Source organism: Salmo salar, chromosome ssa20 (genome assembly GCF_905237065.1).
Source record: "Salmo salar chromosome ssa20, Ssal_v3.1, whole genome shotgun sequence".
Taxonomy (NCBI): Eukaryota; Metazoa; Chordata; class Actinopteri; order Salmoniformes; family Salmonidae; genus Salmo; species Salmo salar.
In genome coordinates this window covers 49065613-49086977 of record NC_059461.1, presented here as the reverse complement: position 1 = coordinate 49086977, position 21365 = coordinate 49065613, and the positions used below count along the sequence as shown (strand labels likewise).

Here is a 21365-nt window from a genome sequence, read left to right as displayed (position 1 = left end):
TACACACACACACACACACACACACACACACACACACACACACACACACACACACACACCCAGCCACCCCTGCTCTCCCATAGCCAGCCTCGCTCCACTCAGGAGCACACCCGTAAAGAACAGAGCCCAGACAGGATCAGGGGGGGCTGCTGCTGGAGAAGTTAATGAGCTCTTGTAATTACAGCACTAATTAACTAAAACACCATTCAGACCCAACATTCTGACATCCATTTGTTGTAATTATAAAGCGCTGCTCCAATTAGTATTGTAATTCAGCCTGTTCCCCTTGTTTTTGTCTGACTCCTCTCTTGCTCTGTACGTGCATGTGTGTCTGTTTGTCTTTGAGTGCGTATGTGTGTTTAGAGGCTGGGGGGTTGTGGGTCCTGAGACAGAGACAAAGGAAAATATAGAATTTCCTTGAATCCATGTGCGAATACTTGTATCATATCGGTGTTGTAAATGAACAAAGCTATACATTATTCTGTAATAAAATGTATATACTGTCATTAAGGTTTAGTATATAAAAATTACGGTAGACTGAAGGAGTGGGACGACTTGTCTAGGAGCATAATGCTGGACATGTTGTGCACTGTGTTTGACCTGCTACTGTGGTGACGGGGCTGACTGGAGACGGGGCTGACTAGCGACGGGGCTGACTAGCGACGGGGCTGACTGGAGACGGGGCTGACTGGAGACGGGGCTGACTGGGGACGGGGCTGACTGGAGACGGGGCTGACTAGCGACGAGGCTGACTGGAGACGGGGTTGAATAGCGACGGGGCTGACTGGAGACGGGGCTGACTGGAGACGGGGCTAACTAGCGACGAGGCTGACTGGTGACGGGGCTGACTGGCGACGGGGCTGAATGGCGACGGGCTGACTGGCGACGGGGCTGACTGGCGACGGGGCTGACTGGAGACGGGGCTGACTGGCGACGGGGCTGACTGGAGACGGGGCTGACTAGCGACGGGGCTGAATAGCGACGAGGCTGAATAGCGACGAGGCTGACTGGAGACGGGGCTGACTAGCGACGGGGCTGACTAGCGACGGGGCTGACTGGAGACGGGGCTGTCTAGCGACGGGGCTGACTAGCAACGGGGCTGTAGAGCGACGAGGCTGAATGGCGACGGGGCTGACGGGACGGGGCTGACTGGGGACGGGGCTGACTAGCGACGGGGCTGACTAGCGACGGGGCTGACTGGCGAAGGGGCTGACTAGCGAAGGGGCTGACTGGAGACGGGGCTGACTAGCGACGGGGCTGACTAGCGACGGGGCTGACTGGCGACGAGGCTGACTGGCGACGGGGCTGAATAGCGACGGGGCTGAATAGCGACGGGGCTGACTGGAGATGGGGCTGACTAGTGACGGGGCTGACTGGAGACGGGGCTGAATAGCGACGGGGCTGACTGGAGACGGGGCTGAATAGCGACGGGGCTGACTGGAGACGGGGCTGAATAGCGACGGGGCTGACTGGAGACGGGGCTGACTGGAGACGGGGCTGACTGGAGACGGGGATGACTGGAGACGGGGCTGACTGGAGACGAGGCTGACTGGCGACGAGGCTGACTGGCGACGGGGCTGACTGGAGACGGGGCTGACTAGCGAAGGGGCTGACTAGCGAAGGGGCTGACTAGCGACGGGGCTGACTAGCGACGGGGCTGACTAGCGACGGGCTGACTGGCGACGGGGCTGCCTAGTGATAGTGACGGGCTGACTGGCGACGGGGCTGACTAGTGATAGTGACGGGCTGACTGGCGACGGGGCTGACTAGTGACGGGGCTGACTGGCGACGGGGCTGACTGGCGACGGGGCTGACTAGTGACGGGCTGACTGGCGACGGGGCTGACTAGTGACGGGCTGACTGGAGACGGGGCTGACTAGTGACACGGCTGACTGGCGATGGGGTTGACTAGTGATGGGGCTGACTGGCGACGGGGCTGACCTGATGACGTAGTTGACCCAGATGACGTTGCGTTCGTGGGGGGCTTTGTGGTTGATGGAGACGGTGGCACAGGACTGGACCCACAGATAACCCCCTCTCCTCTGGAGCCAACGGTAGTACCCGGTCACCACCTGACCCTTCCTCAACACTGGGGGCGGAAGAGAAAGAGAAAGAAGAGAGAGTAGAGTGAGTTGGCATAGAACTACAGGGCTTTAGCAGCAGAGGGCGCTGATTGCAAAATATGAACTTAGTCAAAAATGTTAGCAGTTCAAAAGGCACACACGCACACACAGGGTGGGCAGTGACTCACAGTCCTCATGGCTCTGTCTGATGTTATCCAGGTCTTCTACGTGGATGAAGTGGTAGCAGGTGTTTCCCACCACCTCTGCCGGGCTCAGGTCCATGTACTCTGAGATCCTACAGGGAACAACGATGGTATTATCCACATGATGTAAACACACAGACACAGGCAAACAAACGCATACCATCTTAACTGAATCGAATACAACCACATACATCTTCACAGTACCACCATATATGCACCCCGTGCAGACATCTGTCCCTGTGTGTTGTCGTGTTGTTGTGTCGTTGTGTGTCACTGTAGCTGTACCTGTTCTCGCAGTAGGTGACCTGCAGGTCCATGTTGACCCTGAAGACAAACATTTGGCTTTCCATGCGCACCTCGTTCAGCGTGGAGGGAGGGAGCGTGTGCGCAAGGGCCACCAAGCCCATTGGCCGACGCACCGAGCGGGCGGAGCCTGGCACCATGGCAGGGCGACAGCGGATTCGCCCGGTCACATGGATCACCTGACAGGAAGAGAATAGAGTTTACAACAACCTGCATGGTTGTATATGTACAGTGTCTCTACTAAATGAATGGTGAGGTGTACATTACTAGAGTTGCAACATTCTTGTAACTTTTCAAAAATTCTCTGATTATCCAGAAATTCTGGTTGGAAGATTCCTGGGTTTACGAGGGAATAAACAGGAAATCTGGGAATCCTCCAACCAGCATTTCTGGAAAACCAGGGAATTTTGGGAAAGTTGCTGGAATTTTGCTACCGTATACATTACACACAGTCTTCATGATTTCTAGGAATGGAGAGTTTGATATCTCTATACATTACACACAGTCTTCATGATTTCTAGGAATGGAGAGTTTGATATCTCTATACATTACACACAGTCTTCATGATTTCTAGGAATGGAGAGTTTGATATCTCTATACATTACACACAGTCTTCATGATTTCTAGGAATGGAGAGTTTGATATCTCTATACATTACACACAGTCTTCATGATTTCTAGGAATGGAGAGTTTGATATCTCTATATATGTCTCTTACTCTGACCTTGTAGCCCGAGGACTTGACGTGGAGGCCTCTCTTGGTGAGGGTGGACTTCATACGGATGAAGAAGCCTCGGTCAGGCGGTTCGTTCCCTGGAGAGAGAGGGCTTGAGGGGGCTATGGAGAGAGACGGGGTGGGGGGACAGAGTTAACTTAGGAACAATCACATTTGGACCACATTCGTCCAGGCCTACGGACGTGAGACGTACCAGGCTCAGGGGTCCCTGCCAGGGAGGATGTGGAGGCAGAGCTGGAGGCGCTCTCGGGGGCCACGTGGCAGCCAGCCTCGGCCCTCAGGTGGGGCCTGATGCCCAGACGCTCTGCCATCTCCACATGGTCCGCTGGGTGGATGTAGTCAAACACACTGCTGCCCATCAACTCCACCTAAACACAATCAAATGTAGAGATGAGACAGGTTGTAGCGCAGACACAAACACACGTGCATGACCACCACGCACGCATGTCGCACACACACCCCTGAGTTGGGGGCCAGACACAGATTACACTAATACACATATGAAATCGGAAGGATAAAAATCTATTTGGTGATTAAAGTAAGCGAAGAGACACCAGGCATGCAGCATCTTTGAAGGTCAGATTTGACTATTTTAATCTGTTCATTCATTCCCTATTAATTCATAGGCATGAGCGTATCCAGCCCACTCTCAGAGAGGGATAAAGACCACTAACACCTCCCAGCTATCATCCTCCTGCATCATAGTATCCTACTCTAAACATTGAAGGTAATAATAACAGCATTTAAGGCTCTGGAATGGCATCCATAAAAACACAATGAGAGCGGGTTAGATTCCATCCATTTGATAAAGCGCCTGCCTTGCTCCCGGCCTGCCTGCCTTGCTCCCGGCCTGCCTGCCTTGCTCCCGGCCTGCCTGCCTTGCTCCCGACCTGCTTGCCTTGATCCCGGCCTGCCTGCCTGCCTGGCTGCCTGCTCCCTGCTTGGCTGCCTGCTCCCTGCTTGACTGCCTGCCTGCAGCCTCACACCCTTGTCTGTAGGACAAACCCATTTATTAAGGATTAGATCCATTTAGTGTGGGCTTTATGGGATTTCCAGCAGGCCTTCAAGGACATCACAGCCAGAGAGCTGAGCGAGGGAGCACAGATTAAGTGTGAACAAAGAGAAAAAAAGGAAGGCTAGCTCCTCTAAAGTGTAAAAAAACAGAGGGGAAGAGGAGGGGAGTAAGTAAGAGGGATCAGTGGAGAGATAAAAGTTTTAAAACAGCCCGATGTTAATGAGTTGCTAGAGCTAAACGAGACGTAAACGGACCCAAATCCCCTGGCAGAGACAGGAAGTCAGCCATGGTGTACCCCAGGCTTCCCACAGTCATTTTGCCCTCCTTCAGTAAAGAGCAATACAGACGTCTATGGTACTTTACCTGTCAGTCTACAGTCACAGGGAGGAAAGAGAGAGAAAACTATTGGGAAAAGAGACAGCTGAAAAATAGAGGAAGAGAGAGAGGAGAGTGAAAGGAGAGAGAGGGAGACAGAGAAAGACACAGGTATAGTGTGGGGGGTGGGTGGGGAGACCTGATATAAATAATAGCAGGGTGCTTTAATATGTATGAGGCATCCGGGCAGTCGTCCACAACACACTCTCAGCCCGCTGCTGACGGATGGAAGAGGAGAGAGGGAGGGGGAGTGATAGGGGCTGCATACTAACCAGTCCAGGATCAATTCCCCCATCCTCCATTCCTCCATCCTCCCTCCTGCCATGTAGGAGGTAAGGGGGGTTGAGTAGTAGGACCTGGGGTCCCGGGTTCAGAGCTGGCCTCTCCGGCTAGGAGAACCGGGGTGAGGGACATGATCACCTCCAGGTAGCAGGGGAGCGGACGGTGGGCTGTGCCCTTGGTCAAGGTGCCTGACCTGGGATAAGCCTGTCTAAGAAACCCCACTGTCTGGAGAGGGGCCCCGTGGGTAAGCCGGGGCAGAGGGGTTAGGCTGGGGGACAGGACAGGGCGGTCCACAGGGAGATCCATGTCCTCCAACAACAACCACCAGTTACATTTCCCTTCTCACTTGTTTTTCTTCTCTCTCTCTCTCCCCGTCTCTCCTCCCTGAGACAGGGATTTGTTCTATTAAAGTGTGCATGCCCTTTCTCCCACCTACATCCCTCTTTCAGTCTCTCTCTCTCTTTTTGTCTTTCAGTCCTTCTCTCTCTGTCAGTTTCTAAATGTGGTAGTGTGTGTTTTGGAGTTAAGGTAAATCTCGATTGTAATTTCGTTTTAAGGCCGGTGGGTTTAGTTCTGTTTGAGGAGATTTGACTAGTGAGGCCATCTGTTTAATGAATAAGAATGGCCTTTGTTGTTTACCTATTCAGTCCCATGATGCATTTCACTTCAACTGCACATTTAAGCTCTATTTGCATACCAAAATCCCCAGTGCGCTATTTCTTTCTCTCTATCCATTGCCATTTGGCTGTGTAGTCTTTTCACATCTGTTCAGATATATTTCATAATTAGATTTTAAGTTTGTGTTTACCAACAGTTAACAGGAGAAATACCGAACTGTGACGCAAGCAAACCGGCACGAACACACGCACACGCAAACACCGCTATCTCCAGGACAGTCCAACTGGGGCGGACTCCCAATCACACCCAAATTACCCCTTTTAAAATCCACTCAAATACCACCGCTATTGTAATATCCTCCCTCTTTTCTCTCTCTCATTCTGTATCCTCCATGTTTTTTCTTCCAAACATGTCTTATCACTCCTCTCTTCTCCTCCTTCTTTCTCTCTATCCCTATCTGTCTCCCCATCCCCCTTGGTGTTTTTTTCTCCTCCCCACAATCAATGGGGCTTTTAAGATGCCTATCGATTTGCTCCCCTAGACAGGCCCTGCGCGCAGGGGCGACACTTTGATTGCTGGGCCAGTAATTACTGTTATTATTTATGCATCTGGTCGAAATGGCAGGTCTTAACATTCACAGTGCAAGAGGCCACAGGCAATCAACAGAGGTGAGCACCTGGAGGTGGGGGGGAGAGAGAGAGAGAGAGAGAGAGCGGGGGAACTAGAGAGACACGCACAAGAAAACAGTCAAAGACATTCAGACACACACAAAGGTGGGAACACCTCCAAACACATTACAACATCTGATATGAAAAGAGAGATGATGGGAGTAGCCTGTATGAGTGACAATGTGAGTGACTGTGTCAGTGTGTGTGTGTGCGCGCATGTGTACAGAAGGCCTTACCTGTGAGAGGCCCAGGTAGATGGAAACAGTCTCTGATATGTAGAGGAATCGTCCCTCCGAGCTTACCACAAACACAAAGCCGTCCAGAGACTGTGGAAGCAACACAGACACACACACGCACAGCCAGACAGACAAATTAGAGCAATTAGTGTGTATTGAGCAAATTACAATGAGCTGCTGCCTGCCGCTGGAGAACCACCAACAACCAGCCCTTCACCGCTCAGTCTCCCCCCCATCAACAGTCCTGTCTGGCTGGCCCCTCAGGTACACACGACACACTACTGGTAAACACCACCAGCCTTTTCAGAGAGTCAACAAGGCACATTAAACACAGAGCAGGCAGACACCAACGGAGCTCTTTCAATCAGTGTTAATAACAGTAGGACGCCATGGTGTTTCCTGTTGTGTTGTGTCTGTCTGCTGACCAGAGACACCGGTAGGTAGGTAGAAACAGAGGTAGAGCCAGGGAGGGGTGATTATGATGAGAAGTGATAAGATATACAGCCACCCTATTAGGAAGGACTCCTTCACAGAATAATATTTGTTGTAATAACAAGCTTCCACACAACTGAGTAGTGGTGTGCTGGGAAGCTAGGGCCACTTTGCCCCGAAGAAAGATTGCTATTTTGGCGGTGGTGCTAAAGTGGCGGTAATTTATGCAACTGACACATTCAGTATGCAAATGCAGTGGCCGGGGGGTGGGGCGCGGCGAGCCCGGCTGAATGGCAGAGAAATAAAGTGCAATTATCAAGCTATTACTGACAGAGGACGGCAAGAGGAAAGAATCCTAGCGTGTTCTGAAGCGCTAATTTGATTTCCATCAGTGCCGTTCCCCCTCAGAACGTTCGGCGCAGACGGCAGCCTTTTGTCTTGGCATACCTCTCTCATTCAGGACATTCTATACACCCCGCCTCTTTCACTTCTATCTTCTTTCCCCTCCCTCGCTTTATCGCCCTCTTTCTCTTTTCTGTACTCCACAGTCATTTATTGGTGTTTGGCGGTCATTGACAGTACTACGGCGGGGCGGCGCCGGCTGTTTTGTTTCTTTTTACGAGTGTTGACTCGCTGGAGTGCAGACGGTTAGCGAGCACTGATCACAATGAGACATCAGAGGGGGTTCACGCACGCCTGTAAACGCAGGAGGAGACGCAACACAGAGAAGCAGCATCACACTGTCAGACTGTCACGGGAATAAATATGGCTACCTTATCCCATGAACAATTACAGCATGTTATAACAATAATCATATTTACATGGTTGAATATTTGAATATTGTTGGAAAAACATTTAAATAGATTAAACGTGGCAACGAACAAAAGTTCAGAGAATGTACCTCTTGAATAACCTGGCTTAATGTGTACTATTCTAAAATACTGTTTGTTCTCAATGACACGTGAATAAATATTAATTTATTAATTGATTTTAGAGGAGCCTGTGTGTGTGTCCGCGTCCGTGTGATGTTTACCTGTAGCAGGTGTGCTCCCAGGTGCTGTTCGAACATGTCAGTGGCCAGAGAGTGGGAGGATCGTCGCACTGCAGGGACACAGATCAACACACACTGATCAACACACACTGATCAACACACACTGATCAACACAGATCAGAGACACGAGGCAGCTAATCACTTTTAACAGATGCTTCATTGTTAGCCTGCAACTTAAAGTTATGCTTTCAATCTTTTTTTGGAATAGTAGTGTAGTTGATTTAGCTGGTCCTTGGGAAATGGCTGTGTTTTTAACACACACACACACACACACACACACACACACACACACACACACGCGCAACCATGCGCACACGCACGCTCCACACAGCCTCACCAAACACAAGCTATCACAGAAGCATTGCCATCAAAGTAGACCTGTTTACAGAGGTAATTACAACTGACAGGAAGAGAGAAGTAGAACAAAAAGAGACGGAGAGAGAAACCGAGATAGACAGCGACAGAGAAGGAGAAAGATGGACAGAGAGAGTGTGTGTATGTGTGTGAGACTGTGTAAGAGAGGGAGAGAGAGAGAGAGAAAGAGAGGAGACGGGGGATGAATCCACAAATTACGTTTTTACCGTTTTATTTCATAAAGAGTGCGTGTGTGTGCGTGCGTGCGTGTGCATGTGACTCTACCAGATTTGTTTTTGAACACTGCTCTGAGCAGGCAGCGGCAGTGTGTGTGTTAATGTGTGTGTGCATGCGTGCGAGTGCGTGAGTGTGTGTAGGGATCGCCAGACGTCCATGTGTCGTTGCAAGGCTTTGGGAAATCAATACACGTTATGACAGCAAAATTAAAGTGCTGTTCTGGGTTACAACTGAACACGGAGGTGGGGGTGGGGGGGCACACATCCATCCCCCATCCGTCTCTTTGTCGTGTCCCTGCCATCGGTCAGCCAACAGAACAGAAGGCATTCCAGTAGACTTGTACACACATACAAATCCCCCCCACACACACACACACACACACACACACACACACACACACACACACACACACACACACACACACACACACACACACACACACACACACACACACACACACACACACACATAAATACACAGTTGCCGGACAAAGCCACAGTGCCATTGTGAGATTGGGCTCCCCTTGTGTGAAAGCGTAGGAATATCAATGAGGCTGGTCCATTCAGGCTGAAAGGGGGTCTGAGGCTGGGGACCTTACAGCCACAACTCAGAAGCTAACCCAGAGGGGGAGGGGACCCTGTCGCTCTGCCTGCCTGCCTGGACCCAAGTGGGGCTACGGGGAGAGGGCTGGCCCACTGGGGGTATGGTACCAACCCCCATCATCATAACACACAGCATCACACCCCCCCGTGTGTCCCTGGAGATGCTGCTGGTGATCAGTGGCGATGAATACTGTCAGGGGGCCTGAGGAAATGGTGGGTGTGACATGAGGCCAGTGGGGCTGACGGATGAGTCTACACACAGATCCATTTACTAGTCACTCCACCCGCCTGCCTGCCATGCCTGGGGTCACACAATTGGGTGGCCATGAAACCAAAACAGCCTCAACAGGTTGTGTGTGTGTGTGTGTGTGTGTGTGTGTGTGTGTGTGTGTGTGTGTGTGTGTGTGTGTGTGTGTGTGTGTGTGTGTGTGTGTCATAGGAGAGCTCTTGGGGTACTTTCTATCACATTGACTTTTCATTAGCTTGGCTAGATTTGCTCTCCGTGGTTTAATTTCATTTGAGGAATGGGATGAAACGTCCACGTTAATTACAGTGTGACTCGCAGGTCAATGTTGGGGTCTTCCTGACATTCTGCACTGATAGAAGAGAGAAATTTGATTGCTTGACTTTTATGCTTCTGTTCTATACATAATTTAGTCCAAGTTCACTCATCTTCCCCACCTCTCTTTCTTTTACTTTCCACCCCCCTAGCTGTCGACCTTTTAAACAAGTTATGAAGTTGCCACGGGAACCAAATACAGTCAGGTCCAAAATTATTGGCTCCCTTGAAAAAGATGAGCAAAAAAACGAGTAAATAAATAATACAAATACTGAGCTATATTGTATGTACGCAAAACATTTGTTGACTATTATAGTATTTTATACCATTACAATTGCTCAGATAAATAGTTTAGTTTAACAAGTCATATAAGGGTCTACCTTATAGGGGTCTACCTTATAGGGGTCTACATTATTGGCAGCCTGTTTTTTAATACCGTTCAATACCTCATCATGCGAGGATAACGGCACTGAGCCTTTTTCTAAAAACAAAATATGAGATTGGATAGTAACCAGTAGCCGAAAAGTTGCTGGTTCGAATCCTCGAGCTGACAAGGTAAAAATCTGTCGTTCTGCCCCTGAATAAGGCAGTTAACCCACTGTTCACTGGTAGGCCGTCATTGGGAGAGGAAGGAAACCGCTCAGGGATTTCATCATGAGGCCAATGGTGACTTTAAAACAGTTACAGAGTTTAATGGCTGTGATAGGAGAACACTGAGGATGGATCAACAACATTGCATTTACTCCATAATACTAACCTAAATGACAGAGTGAGAAGAAGGAAGCCTGTACAGAATAGAAATACTCCTAAACATGCATCTTGTTTGCAATAAGTCACAAAAGTAAAACTGCCAAAATTGTAGCAGAGAAATGAACTTTATCTCTTGAATACAAAGCATTATGTTTGGGGCAAATCCAACACAACACATTACTGAGTACCACACTTCATATTTTCAAGCATGGTGGTGGCTGCATCATGTTATGGGTATGCTTGTCATCGGCAAGGACTAGGGAGTTTGTTAGGATAAAAATGAACAGAATAGAGTTAAGCACAGGCAAAATCCTAGAGGAAAACCTGGTTGTCTGCTTTACAACAGACAATGGGAGACATATTCACCTTTCAGCAGGACAATAACCTATAACACAAGGTCAAATATACACTGGAGTTACTTACCAAGACGACATGAAATGTTCCTGAGTGGCCTAGTTATAGCTTTGACTTAAATCGGCTTGAAGGTCTATGGCAAGACTTGAAAATGGCTGTCTAGCAATGATCAACAACCAACTTGAAGAAATTTGAAAAGATTGATGTGCAAATATTGTACAATCCAGGTGTGCAAAGCTCTTAAAGACGTAACCAGAAAGAGTCACAGCTGTAATCACTGACAAAGGTGATTCTAACATGTTTTGACTCAGGGGTGTGAATGCTTACAGTAAATTCGGAAAGTATTCAGACCCCTTGACTTTTTCCACATTTTGTTACGTTATAGCCTTATTCTAAAATGGATTACATTTTCTTTATCAATCTACACACAATACCCCATAATGACAAAGCGAAAACAGGTTTTTAGAAATGTTTGCAAATGTATATAAAAAAAACTGAAATACCTTATTTACATAAGTATTCAGACCCTTTGCTATGAAAATCGAAATTGAGGTCAGATGCATCCTGTTTCCATTGATCATCCTTGAGATGTTTCTACAACTTGATTGGAGTCCACCTGCGGTAAATTCAATTGATTGGACATGATTTGGAAAGGTACACACCTGTCTATATAAGGTCCCACAGTTGACAGTGAATGTCAGAGCAAAAACCAAGTCATGAGGTCGAAGGAATTGTCCGTAGAGCTCCGAGACAGGATTGTGTCGAAGCACAGATCTGGAGAAGAGTACCAAAACATTTCTGCAGCATTGCAGATCCCCAAGAACACAATGGCTTTCATCATTCTTAAATGGAAAAGTTTGGAACCACCAAGACTCTTCCTAGAGCTGGCCGCCCGGTCTGAGCAAACTGAGCAATCGGGGGAGAATGGTATTGGTCAGTGAGTGTCACGAACGTGATGAGAGACGGACCAAGGCGCAGCGTGATTAGAGTTCCACATCTTTTAATAAACAGTGAAACTTCTACAAAACAATAAACCAACAACGAAATGTGAAAGTAGTGGTGCTACATGCACATACACAAAACAATATCCCACAAAGCAGGTGGGAACAATGGAGAACTTAAGTATGATCCCCAATTAGAGACAACGAACATCAGCTGCCTCTAATTAGGAACCATACTAATATACCAACAGAAAATACAGACTAGAACACCCCCCTAGTCACGCCCTGACCTACAACACCATAGAGAACCAAGGGCTCTCTATGGTCATGGCGTGACAGTACCCCCCCAAAGGTGCGGACTCCGGCTGCAAAACCTGAAACCAAATGGGGAGGGTGGGGGGGTGACTAGTGTCGGTGGCGGCTCTGGTGCGGGTCACCGCCCTCGCCCAGACCCCAGATCCGGCCATGGCGCTGGGCTGAACGCCGTGCCTGGACTGAGCATCGGCGCAGAGGAAGGCTCCGGCCATGGAGCTGGGTTGGACGCAGCCTGGACTGGGCACCGGCGCAGAGGAAGGCTCCGGCCATGGAGCTGGATTGGCCGCCGTGCCTGGACTGGGCACCGGCGCAGAGGAAGGCTCCTGCCAGGGAGCGGGACTGGACGCCGTGCCTGGACTGGGCATCGGCGCAGGTTGCACCGGACTGATGACACGCTCCTCAGGTTGAGTGCGTGGAGCCGGCACAGGACGCTCCGGGCTGGAGAGGCGCACTGGAGGCCTAGTGCGTGGAGCCGGTACAGGTGGCACCGGACTGTTGACACGCACTTCAGGGCGAGTGTGGGGAGCTGGCACAGGACGTACCGGACTGGGGAGGCGCACTGGCGGCTTGGTGCGTGGAGCCGGCACAGGTGGCACCGGACTGGTGACACGCACTTCAGGGCGAGTGCGGGGAGCTGGCACAGGACGTACCGGACTGGGGAGGCGCACTGAAGGCCAGATGCGTGAGACCGGCACAGACTTCACCAGACTGCTGACAGGCTCTTCAGGTCGAATGTTGAGCAGAACACACTTGACCAACATCTCTCTCTCCCCCAACTTCTCCATCGCCTTCTTGACGGTCTCTGGCTTTTCAGGGCGAGTGCGGGGAGCTGGCACAGATGGCACCGGACTGGTGTCACGCTCTTCAGCACGCCTGCGCTGTAGCATACTCCTCGCCAAAGTCATTCTCCGATATCTCTCATCACACTGCTCCATTGACTCCCAGGCGGGCTCTGGCTCTCTCTTTGGCTCGGCCGACCACCCCTCGTGCCCCCCCCCCAAGAAAATCTTGTGGTTTCTGTGGCCGCGGCCCCCGGCGTCATCGCTGTCCTTCCTGATTTCCTGGCGACTCCCGCCAAGGAAGGGTCTCGCATCCTCCCATGATCTCTTCCCAGGTCCAACTCACTTTTCCCTCCGTTGCACGCTGCTTGGTCCTTGTTTGGTGGGATATTCTGTCACGATCGTGAGGAGAGACCAAGGCGCAGCGTGATTAGAGTTCCACATCTTTTAATAAACAGTGAAACTTCTACAAAACAATAAACCAACAACGAAACGTGAAAGTAGTGGTGCTACATGCATATACACAAAACAATATCCCACAAAGCAGGTGGGAACAATGAACAACTTAAGTATGATCCCCAATTAGAGACAACAATAAACAGCTACCTCTAATTGGGAACCATACTAATACACCAACATAGAAAATACAGACTAGAACACCCCCCAAGTCCTGACCTACAACACCATAGAGAACCAAGGACTCTCTATGGACAGGGCGTGACAGGGAGGTGACCAATAACTCGATGGTCACTCTGACAGAGCTCCAGAGTTCCTCTGCAGGGATGGGAGGACCTTCCAGAAGGACAACAATTTCTGCAGCACTCCAGCAATCAGGCTTTTATGGTAGAGTGGCTAGACAGAAGCCACTCCTCAGTAAAAGGCACATGACAGCCCACTTGGAGTTTGCAAAAAGGCACCTAAAGGACAGATCATAAGAAACAAGATCCTCTGGTCTGATAAAACCAAGATTGAACTCTTTGGCCTGAATGCCAAGCGTCACATCTGGGGGAAACCTGGCACCATCCCTACGGTGAAGCATGGTGGTGGCAGCATCATGCTGTGGGGATGTTTTTCAGCATCAGAGACTGGGAGACTAGTCAGGATCAAGGGAAAGATGAACGGAGCAAATTACAAAGAGATCCTTGATGAAAACCTGCTCCAGAACACTCAGGACCTCAGGCTGGGGCGAAGGTTCACCTTCTAACAGGACAACAACTCTAAGCACACAGCCAAGACAACGCAGGAGTGGCTTTGGGACAAGTCTTTGAATGTCCTTGAGTGGCCCAGCCAGAGCCGGACTTCAACCCGATCGAACATCTCTGGAGAGACCTGAAAATAGCTGTGCAGCGACGCTCCCCATTCAACCTGACAGAGCTTGAGAGGATCTGCAGAGAAGAATGGGAGAAACTCCCCAAATACAGGTGTGCCAAGCTTGTACAATCATACCCAAGAAGACTCGAGGCTGTAATCACTGCCAAAGGTGCTTCAACAAAGTACTGAGTAAAGAGTCTGAATACTTATGTAAATGTAATATTTCCGTTTGTTATTTTTAATACATTTGCTAACATTTCTAAAAAAACAGTTTTTGCTTTGTCATTATGGGGTATTGTGTGTAGATTGATGAGGGGAAAAAAACTATTTATCCATTTTAGAATAACACGGAACCCAAACCGGCCGTGCGCGTGCGATATCGTGCATAAATGCATTTTGTCCCCCTACACCAAACGCGATCACGACACGCAGGTTAAAATATCAAAACAAACTCTGAACCAATGACATTAATTTGGGGACAGGTCGAAAAGCATTAAACATGTATGGCAATTTAGCTAGTTAGCTTGCACTTGCTAGCTAATTTGCCCTATTTAGCTAGCTTGCTGTTGCTAGCTAATTTGTCCTGGGATATAAACATTGAGTTGTTATTTTACCTGAAATGCACAAGGTCCTCTACTCCGACAATTAATCCACACATAAAATGGCCAACCGAATCGTTTCTAGTCATCTCTCCTCATTCCAGGCTTTTTCATCTTTGAACTTATATGGTGATCGGCATCTAAACTTTCCTCGTATTACCACGATGACCGGCAAAACTGTTCATCTTTCAATCACCCACGTGGTTATAACCAATGAGGAGATGACACGTGGGTACCTGCTTCTATAAACCAATGAGGAGAAGGAAGAGGCAGGACTTTCAGCGCGATCTGTGTCAGAAATAGAAAGGTGTTCTATTTTAGCCCTTGGCATCGCAGACGCTCGTTGGCGCGTGCGAGCAGTGTGGGTGCAATAATTGAATAACATGGATTTCTAAATTTATTTTGCGACGCTTGCGCACATGACGTGTCCGGTCTGGTCAGCATGTAAGGTTGTAACGTAACAAAATGTGGAAAAGTCAAGGGGTCTGAATATTTTCCAAATGCACTGTATGTAAATGAGATATTTATGTATTTAATTTTCAATAATTTTGCTAAAGATTCCAAAAACATGTTTCCACTTTGTAATCATGTGGTATTGTGTGTAGATGGGTGAGAAAAAAACATATACTTAATCCATTTTGAATTCAGACAGTAACACAAAATTTGAAATAAGTCAAGGGGGTCTGAATACTTTCTGAAGGCACTGTATTATTAGAGATCTTAGACCCTTCCTCCATACAGAATCTTTCCAGTTGATATTCCTCACCTGCCCTCTTCAATTCAAACAACAGATTTTCAATGCGGTTCAAGGCCGGAGACTGAGATCGCCATTGCACATTGTTGATTTTGTAGCCAATTAACCATTTCTTTGCGGATTTTGATGTGTGCTTGGGGTTATTGTCTTTGCTGGAAGATCCACTAGTGGCCAAGTTTCTAAAAGAAGCAACCAGGTTTCTGGCTAAAATGTCCCAGTTCTAGGTAAAGTTCATGATACCGTTATAACCTTAACATCGGTGCCAGGACCAGTGGAAGAAAAATAACCCCATAACATCAAAGATACACCACCATATTTTACAGTAGGTACGAGGTACACATTTGGGAGGGATCTTAGACAATTCCACTGCTGTGCGTTGCCAAAGGACTGTATTTTCATGTAATTTTACCATAGCATCGGTTCAAATCCAAGTGCCAATGCCGTTTAGCAAACTCAAGGCATTTACATTTGTTGGATGACATGAAAATAGAGCTCTTTGGCCACGCACACCAGTGGAATTGTCTAAGATCCCTCCCAAATGTGTCCTCCAATTTCGTAAAACATTTCAGAAAATGTCTCAGTGAAAGTTTTTAAAAACAGGGATGGCAATCATTTTTACCCCTATATTTTTGAGAATTGTTCTCTGAGAAATTGTTTAAAATAATATAGTTTTCCATTTTTTTAAGCATACATTATAGCTTATTGTATTATTTATTTGACACAGTCTTTTCTTTCTCATCTTTATCAAGGGTGCCAATCATTTTGGACCTGACTGTAGATAAAACACGTGGTGGGCTATCTCTTTCATTTTCTCTTTTTTACTCAAGTTTGCTTATGCTAGTTGTCTTTTCATATGTGAACCTCATCACATAGAAACTTGTTTACTGAGCTCCAATTTTGATGGTTATCCAAGAGTGTGTGTGCGTGTCTGTTACCCCTGTAGGAACAGACAGAGTTTGAGGCGACAGACGGGTGAGAAAGAGCGGCCATAATCGCAACGTCCTTCTCCACCGCAATTATCCTCTCACTCCGCAATCCCTCTCTCGCTCGCTCCCTCCCTCGCTCCCTGTGTCTCTTTCTCTGTCGCTCCCTCACTCCTTCTGTGGGCGACCATAATTTGAGTGCAATTAACTTCCCTTAAAAGCCATCGCCACTTTAAACGCTGAGAATTAGGGGAGAGGCAGACATTGTGAAAGTGAAGAGAGAGACAGAGGAGAGGTGATCAGGAGACGGTAAGACAGAGAGGGGGAGAGAGAGAGAGATGACAGAGAGATAGAAATGAGAGGCAGACTAAATGTCAAGAGACAGCTAGACAGAGAGAGAGAGAGAGAGAGAGAGCGAGAGAGAGAGAGACAGAAAGAGGTAAGTTTGACCTCACAACCAGTTGGTCCCTAATTGCTGGATGTAGTCCTTAGAGGATCTGAGAGGCTTGTGTTGTCTGTCAGTGTATTCTGTCATGAGAAAACATCTCTACAATATTGTAAAACGGCTAAATACTGAGATGTTTCTGAAAATAGACAGGTTAATATTTGGCATTTCTACAAGGTGGAAGTCATATCTGAAAGAGAGATTCTCTCAAAAGCTCAAATCACCTGTGCATATACAGTAGTCTTGAATAATACATGAAATGAAAGGTTCAGGACTAACGCACTCCACTGTAGACCCAACCCCCACCACAGACAATTTGTGAAAAAAACATTTTACTTCACTGGTCCTCTCCCTTTCTACCGGTACTTCTTTTCGTCTTCCACCACCTCTCTCTCTCTCTCTCCCCCCCCTCCCTCTCCAATTTAACGGCTTTATTGGCATGGGAAACATATGTTAACATTACCAAAGCAAGTGAACTAGATAATAAACAAAGGTGAAATTAACAATACAAATTAACAGTAAACATTACACTCACAAATGTTCCAAAAGAATAAAGACATTACAGGGAAAATAAATAAACATACATATGGGTTATATTTACAATGGTGTTTGTTCTTCAATGGTTGCCTTTTTCTTGTGGCAACAGGTCACAAATCTTGCTGCTGTGATGGCACACTGTGGTATTTCACCCAATAGATATGGGAGTTTATCAAAATTGGGTTTGTTTTTGATTTCTTTGTGGATCTGTGTAATCTGAGGGAAATATATGTCTCTAATATGGTCATACATATGGTAGGAGGTTAGGAAGTGCAGCTCAGTTTCCACCTCGTTTTGTGGGCAGTGTGCACATAGCCTGTCTTCTCTTGAGAGCCAGGTCTACCTACGGCGGCCTTTCTCAATAGCAAGGCTATGCTCACTCAGTCTGTACATAGTCAAAGCTTTCCTTTAAGTTTGGGTCAGTCACCGTGGTCAGGTATTCTGCCACTGTGTACTCTCTGTTTAGGACCAAATAGCATTCTAGTTTGCTCAGTTTTTTTGTTAATTCTTTCCAACGTGTCAAGTAATTCTCTTTTTGTTTTCTCATGATTTGGTTGGGTCTAATTGTGTTGCTGTCCTGGGGCTCTGTGGGGTCTGTTTGTGAACAGAGCCCCAGGACCAGCTTGCTTAGGGGGCTCTTCTCCAGGTTCATCTCTCTGTAGGTGATGGCTTTGTTATGGAAGGTTTGGGAATCGCTTCCTTTTAGGTGGTTGTGGAATTTAACGGCTCTTTCTGGATTTTGATAATTAGCGGATATCAGCCTAATTCTGTTCCGCACGCATTATTTGGTGTTTTACGTTGTACATGTAGGATATTCTTGCAGAATTCTGCATGCAGAGTCTCAATTTGGTGTTCGTCCCATTTTGTGAATTATTGGTTGGTGAGCGGACTCCAGATTTCGACAACCCTAAAGGCCAATGGGTTCTATAACTGATTCAAATATTTTTTAACCAGATCCTAATTGGTAAGTTTAATTTTATGTTCCTTTTGATGGCATAGAAGGCCCTTCTTGCCTTGTCTCTCAGATCATTCACAGCTTTGTGGAAGTTACCTGTGGCGCTGATGTTTAGGCCGAGGTATGTATAGTTTTTTGTGTGCTCTAGGGTAATGGTGTCTAGTTGGAATTTGTATTCGTGGTCCTGGGAACTGGACCTTTTTTGGAACATCATTCATTTTGTCTCACTGAGATTTACTGTCAGGGCCCATGTCTGACAGAATCTGTGTAGATGTAGGTGCTGATGTATCTAGGTGCTGATGTAGGCCCTTCTTGATTGGGGACAGAAGCATCAGATCATCAGCAAACAGTTACACTGCAAAATTACTGCAGTAAAAAAAATGGTGTCACTTGGACGCAGTATTTGCAGCATACTGCGGTTGTACTGCACTCGACCTGCAGTTGTACTGCAGTGTAATGCAGTCATAGTGCACTCTGACTGAAATCTTTTTCCGAAAGGGCAGCAACCAAACAAGCCGCCTCGCACTATAGTAGACCATTATTTATCCTCAAATATCATCACATAGTACTTATCTTGACTGCATCAAACCGGGACTAGCTAATTAAGCCCGCTAACGTTAGCTCGCTATGCTAATTGAGGCTGCAGCGCATGAGCTTTCTCATCCTACAGTTACAACTACCCGAGACAATCATATCAGATCCGACCCAGACCTGTGTCATTATTTAGAATTCTGGATCCGGAACCGCTCGGGTCTCGGGTACAGGTAGATGACATCCAGTCCAGCATCACGCTCAACATTAACCTATGTGCGTGCGTCATACTTTCCCGTTTGTTGAAGGCTGATGTATAGAGGAGAATTACTTCTTTTTTTCCCCCAGATGGAACTTCAGTATAGATTTCAGACATTAAAAATAGATCAATGGTTAGATGTACTGCGTACATACAGCAGTACGGCTCTAGACTGCCATAGATGCATTTGTAAGGCTTTGTTAGAACATCTGCTAGCGGATTGAACGCGTTTCCATGGTACATGAACGTCAATTGAAGATTGATCGAAGCATTGAATAGAGAGATGTGCTTTTCAATGAGATGTCCACGTCTTGCTTTCACCAGGCCTCTTCCAAGGCCGGCTCCTCGAAAAACATATTCACCAAACAATGGTAATAAAATCGCATACAGTAAGTCTATGAGTCCTTCAAAGACTTTCTTGTAAAATAAGCGAACGTATGGGCATATGAGAACTGGACTGCCCTTGTTTGTTAGGTACATACTTATCCATATCTCCATATACGTTCATATCATACAGTATCAATGAGCTATCATGGGTTCGTCCCATTACAGGAGGACTTGCTGAGAGTAACGGGGACACACACACTGGTGCAAAAAAATGATAACACACCCACACAGACAAACACTTCTGCAACCATTGACACAGCCACGCACACACACACACTCCTCACAGGTGCTCTTATAAAACACACACACACGTACACACACACACTCCTCACAGGTGCTCTTATAAAACACACACGCACACACACACACACACGCACACGCACACGCACACGCACACACCTAATTGTTGCTGAGTTGTTTCCCCTCAGTAACAGTAGCAATTAGACAACCTTTATAATCACACTCTCCTCATTATATAGCTAATTTCTGTAATTACCAATCGCACCAATAGGCTCCTCCTTCCTTTGTGTATCATCTCTCTATCTTTGTCTCTCTGCTTCTCGCTCTGTCTGTCTCTCTCACTCCCTCTCTCTGTCTCTTTGTCTGTCTGTCTCTCTACTTCTCTTTATTTCTCTCTCTGTCTCCCTCTCTCACCCTATCTTTCTGTCTCTGTCTCTTTCTCTGTCTCTGTCTCTCTCTCTCTCTTTTTCTGTGATGAGGGGAAGGTAAATCAGGTATAGGGAGATGTGTGTCTGTGCGGTGCGTTGGGTGAGGGACTACATAGAATATTATAGTGCTGTTACAATGCTGATACACCTACAGTAACATTTGCAAACTGCTTTTGTTTGCACCATCGGTCACTGAGTTTTCCAGTCATTCCAGGTTAAGGTCATGGGTAAGGTAAGGTAAGGGTGAGAGCTCACCTTTGCTGCAGTGGTTCTCCCCCTCCAGCAGGGGGCACCAGGGCGGGTCTCCCTGGCTGGCGAAGGTGCACATGTGCAAGTAGCTGATGGTGAGGCGGATGACCGAGGCCTTGTCCAGCTGGCTGGTGATGGCCCCGGGGAGAGGGAGCATCTTGGCCAGCTCAAAGAACTCAAAGTTCTCCTTGCCGCGACGGGAACGAGCGGCATTACGAGACTTCTCCTTCCGCAGGTTCTGCAAACTGAAGGAGGAGAGGAATGATAGGAAACAGAAGGTAGAGGGGAACTGTAGGTGAAAAGGGTGTGTGGTTCATGCCAAAACTGCACTGATAAGGAATCCTAACTGACCGCAGAACGACCACCTGTGGGCTTGGTCGTGTATGCTAACGATGACCCGAGAATAGTCATTTAAAAAGGTATATAATGACACCTGCAATGTTAGTGAACCAATCTCAATTCTAACCGTCTCCAGCAGATTGTCTGTCTGTGTAATTACAGACAGAAAGTGCTCTATCTACCAGGGTCTATTCCCCTGTCACACTGGTATACACATGACTATTACACAGCACAGCTAGAGTCTCTGCCTCCAACACACACACACACACACACACTAGCATCCACACTCTCTCGCTCTTTCTCCGTCTCACACACAGCCATGCGACTGGCTGGCGGATCCTGGGCTGCAGTGGTGATTGAGGGATCAATTGGAGGGGGAGGGGCCGTGTGGCAGTGGGGGCCCAGGTAGCCTGTCTCTCTGATTGGGTATCGACTCCCCTCAATGGGGCCTGAGTGGTAGAATTATGTTGTCACGGCGACTCCACAGTTTGTGTCTGTGGTAGAATAAAGAAACAGCATTTCTCCCCCGTGTCTGT

The 21365-nt window shown here is 47.7% G+C and overlaps 1 protein-coding gene across 5 annotated transcripts in view; it reads right to left on the bottom strand.

Moving 5' to 3' along the window:
* npas1 (neuronal PAS domain protein 1) overlaps positions 1 to 21365 on the bottom strand; it is a 58144-nt gene that overhangs the window by 3463 nt on the left and 33316 nt on the right. For 4 of the 5 annotated variants that reach the window (XM_045703543.1, XM_045703544.1, XM_045703545.1 and 1 more), the window contains 8 exons: positions 20497 to 20735; positions 7964 to 8031; positions 6499 to 6588; positions 3498 to 3672; positions 3287 to 3405; positions 2552 to 2748; positions 2252 to 2358; positions 1942 to 2089 (listed from right to left, as the gene is read on the bottom strand). In XM_045703543.1, the coding sequence (XP_045559499.1) occupies positions 1942 to 2089; positions 2252 to 2358; positions 2552 to 2748; positions 3287 to 3405; positions 3498 to 3672; positions 6499 to 6588; positions 7964 to 8031; positions 20497 to 20735 (1143 nt within the window). The remainder of the gene's footprint in view (positions 1 to 1941; positions 2090 to 2251; positions 2359 to 2551; positions 2749 to 3286; positions 3406 to 3497; positions 3673 to 6498; positions 6589 to 7963; positions 8032 to 20496; positions 20736 to 21365) is intronic. The other variant, XM_045703547.1, reaches the window with a different exon arrangement.